The sequence below is a fragment of the Mandrillus leucophaeus genome, unplaced genomic scaffold (genome assembly GCF_000951045.1).
Source record: "Mandrillus leucophaeus isolate KB7577 unplaced genomic scaffold, Mleu.le_1.0 Scaffold295, whole genome shotgun sequence".
In the NCBI taxonomy this organism is placed as follows: domain Eukaryota; kingdom Metazoa; phylum Chordata; class Mammalia; order Primates; family Cercopithecidae; genus Mandrillus; species Mandrillus leucophaeus.
This window is the reverse complement of record NW_012103087.1, coordinates 413,611-417,702: the sequence shown is the minus strand read 5'-3', so window position 1 is coordinate 417,702 and position 4,092 is coordinate 413,611. Positions and strand designations below refer to the sequence as shown.

The 4,092-nt window shown below is 43.3% G+C and overlaps 1 protein-coding gene across 1 annotated transcript in view; it reads left to right on the top strand.

The window, feature by feature from the left end:
• Positions 1–4,092, top strand: part of YEATS2 (YEATS domain containing 2) — a 133,597-nt gene that overhangs the window by 63,858 nt on the left and 65,647 nt on the right. Inside the window, exon 7 of the mRNA XM_011986167.1 lies at positions 3,504–3,684. Within this exon, the coding sequence (XP_011841557.1) occupies positions 3,504–3,684 (181 nt within the window). The remainder of the gene's footprint in view (positions 1–3,503; positions 3,685–4,092) is intronic.

Genomic DNA, 4,092 nt, shown 5'->3' with positions numbered 1-4,092 from the left:
GATCTGCTGACTGCGCTCAAACTGCCTGACCTCAGGTGATCCACCCACCTCGGCCTCCCAAAGTGCTGGGATTACAGGCGTGAGCCACCACACCAAGCTTTCTCCTTTTCTCTTTTCTTTTCTTTTCTTTTCTTTTCTTTCTTTCCTCTTCCTCTTCTTCTTCCTCTTCCCTGTCTCGTCTCGTCTCTTCTCTTTTCTTCTCTTCTCTTCTTTTTTCCTTTTCTTTTTCTCTTTTCTTTTTTTAGTTGAGACAGGGTCTCCGCTGGAGTACAGTAACATCATGGCTAACTGCAACCTTGAATTCCTAGACTCCAGTCATTCTCCCACCTCAGCCTCCCAAGTAGCTAGGACTGTACACCTGCATTACCAAGCCCAGCTAATGTTTACATTTTTTTATAGAGAGAGTGTCTTACTATGTTCATAGGCTGGTCTAGAATTCCTGGCTTCAAGCAATCCTCCCACCTCAGCATCCCAAAGCACTGGGATTACAGGCATGAGCCACTGCACCCAGCCTTGGTTCATATATTTTTTTAAAATTGTGGTTAAAAAACACGTAACACAAAATTTACTGTCTTACTCATTTTTCAGTGTACGGTCTAGTGGCATTAAGGGCATTCACGTTATTGTGCAGCCGTGACCATAGTCCATCTTTAGAATTGTTTTCATCTTGCAGAGCTGAAACTCTGTACCCATTAAACGATGACTACCCACTGCTCCTGCCCCCCAGCACTGGCAACTGCTGCTCTGCTTTCTGTCTCTGTGAATCTGACTACTCTAGGGTACCTCATATAAGTGGAATCATACCGTATGTGTCCGTTTGGGATTGTTTCACTTTGCATAATGTCCTCAGATTTCATCCGTGTTGTAGCATGTGTCAGAATTTCCTTTCTTTTTTGAAATTTATTTTTATTTATTTATTTATTTATGCTCTCTCACCCAGCCTGGAGTGCATTCATGGCTCACTGCAGCTTTGAACTCCTGGGCTCAAGTAATCTGTCCTTAACCTGTCAGGTAGCTGGGACTATAGGCGTGTGCCACCATGACCAGCTAATTTATTTACTTACTTGTTTATTTTTTGTAGAGACCGGGTCTCACTGTGTTGTCTAGGCTTGTCTTGAACTCCTGGGCTCAAGCCATCCTCCTGCCTTGGCCCCCGAAAATGTTGGGATTATAGGCATGAGCCATTGTGCCCAGCCCCTCTTCCTGTTTTAGGCTGCATGATATTTGCATTGTATGTATAGACCACATTTTGTTTATCTGTTCATCTGTTGACGGACACTTGGGTTGCTTCCATCTTTTGGCTGTTGTTAATAGTGCTGCTATGAACGTAGGTGTACAGGTATCTATTCAAATCCTTGCTTTCAATTCTTTTGGGTATACACCCAGAAATGGAATTGGCTGGATCCTATGGTAATTCTATTTTTAAAGGAACCACTGCTATATTTTTCGTGGCGGCTGCACCATTTTACATTCCCACCAGCAGTGCACACGTATTCGAGTTTCTCCACGTCTTCACCAGCATTTGTTAATTTGTTTGTATTTTAATTTATGGTAGTTATTCTAATGGTTGTGACGTGGTATCTTGTGGTTTTGATCTGTGTTTCTCTAATCATTAGTGATGTTAAGGATCCCTTCACGTGCTTGGTGGCCATGTGTTTATCTTCTTTGGAGAAATGTCTATTCAAAGACGTTCAGAAAATGTCTTTGCCCTTTTTTTTTTGAGACGGAGTCTCGCTCTATCGCCCAGGCTGGAGTGCAGTGGTACGATCTTGGCTCACTGCAAGCTCCGCCTCCCGGGTTCACGCCATTCTCCTGCCTCAGCCTCCCGAGTAGTTGGGACTACAGGCGCCCGCCACCATGCCCAGCTAATTTTTTGTATTTTTATTGGAGACGGGGTTTCACTGTGTTAGCCAGGATGGTCTCGATCTCCTGACCTCGTGATCCGCCAGCCCTGGCCTCCCAAAGTACTGGGATTACAGGCGTGAGCCACTGTGCCCGGCCTCTTTGCCCATTTTTTAATTAGGTGGTTTGGTTTTTGTTGTTGCTGGGTCACAGGAGTTATTCATATATTCTGGATAGTAACCCCTTACCAGATAGATGATTTGCAAATATTTACTTCCATTCCATGATATATTTTTGCCTTTTCACTCTGTTGATTGTGTCTTTTGATGCACAGGAGTTTTTAAGTTGATGTCCCATTTGTCTGTTTTTTCTTTTGTTGCCTGTTCTTTTGGTGTCATACCCAATAAACTATTACCAAATTCAGTGTCATGAAGCTTTTCCCTTATATTTTTTTCTAGGAGTTTTATTGTTTTAGCTTTTATGTTTCATTCTTTGATCCCTTTTGGGTTAATTTTGGTATATAGTGTAAGGTAAGGGTCTAATTGCATTCTTTGGCATGTGGATATCCAGTTTTCCTAGCACTATTTGCTGAAAATACTGTCTTTTCCCCCACTGAATGGTCTTGCGACCCTTGTCAGAGATAATTTGACCATATATGTGAGGATTTATTCTATTCCATTGGTCTGTATGTCTGTCTTTGTGCCAGCAGCATACTGTTTTGATTACTTTAGCTTTGCAATAAATTTTGAAATCAGGAGTCGGAAACCTCCAACTTTGTTCTTCACCTTCTCCCCCTTTTTTTGTTTTCATGATATAATATCAGCAATAGCCATTTAATCAGAGTTCACTAATTAAATCTTACTCTGTCTAGAGAAATCTGCTATATTATATCAGAGGGTACTTACTGAGCACTGGTCCAGGTGCTGGGAATACAGAAATGAACACGGAAGCTTCTTCCTTCAAAGAGTCAAATTCTTAGCTGGGCATGATGGTGGGCACCTGTAGTCCCAGCTACTAGGGAGGCTGAGGCAGGAGAATGGCTTGAACCCGGGAGGTGGAGCTTGCAGTGAGCTGAGATAACACCGCTGCACTGCAGCCTGGGCGACAGAGCGAGACTCCGTCTCAAAAAAAAAAAATTTCCATGAAGTTCTACTGACATTTTCTAAACGTGGCACTGAAAACGGGGAGGGTAGACAGTAAACACAGAAGCAAATAAAATTACTTCAGTTACAAATAAGTGCTGTGAAGATAAGAGTAGCTGGGGGATAAGGAAGTAGCTCATGCTTAGGTGATTAGGCATGGTCTCTCTGAGGTGGTGTACTTCATTGAGTCCTGCTGGTGAGAAAGGCAGCCATGCAAAGATTTGGAGCAATAGTGTTGTAAGGAGTAGCAACAGCAAAATCAAAAAGCCCCAATTTGTGAGTGATTTCACTGAGATTTGTATGTTAAACCAGATTAGATTTTCACTGAGGTATGTATCTGTTAAGCCAGATTAGGTTACCTTCTAGAATAAATCCTTTAGGTCCTCAGATTGCAATTGCCTTTGAAGTGTGATTAGAAGTTATCTCTGACATCCCTGAGATCACATTCTTAGACAGGACTTGAGCTTTCTGTGACCTTGATGATGGACTCATGAGCCTGATTGTTGCCCAATTGTCTAGGTAGTAGATGTTGAACTCCATCGCCATTCTCTGGGAGAAGACTATATATATCCTCAGTCCTCGGAGTCTGATATCTCTGATGCCCCTCCATCTTTGCCTTTGACCATTCCAGCCCCAGTGAAAGCTTCTTCACCAATAAAGCAGTCACACGAGCCAGTACCCGATACCTCTGTGGAGAAAGGTAATACAGCAGTTTTCTTTGCATAGAGTTGTTCTGAGGCATTCATTCCTTTCCCATTTGCTGCTTTCGGAGACCTATAGTATATGGAAAATAACTTTGCCATAAACAGACCATGCTCCCTCTACTGCACAGTTCTGTTATGAAAGCCAAATCTCCACCCTTGTCAAAAATGTTTTTCCGGCTGGGCTCGGTGGTTCACGCCTGTAATCCCAGCACTTTGGAAGGCCAAGGCGGGCGGATCACGAGGTCAGGAGATTAAGACCATCCTGAGTAACACAGTGAAACCCCGTCTCTACTAAAAATACAAAAACTTAGCTAGGTGTGATGGCGGGCGCCTATATTCCCAGCTACTAGGGAGGCTGAGGCAGGAGAATGGCGTGAAGCCGGAAGGTGGAGCTTGCAGTGAGC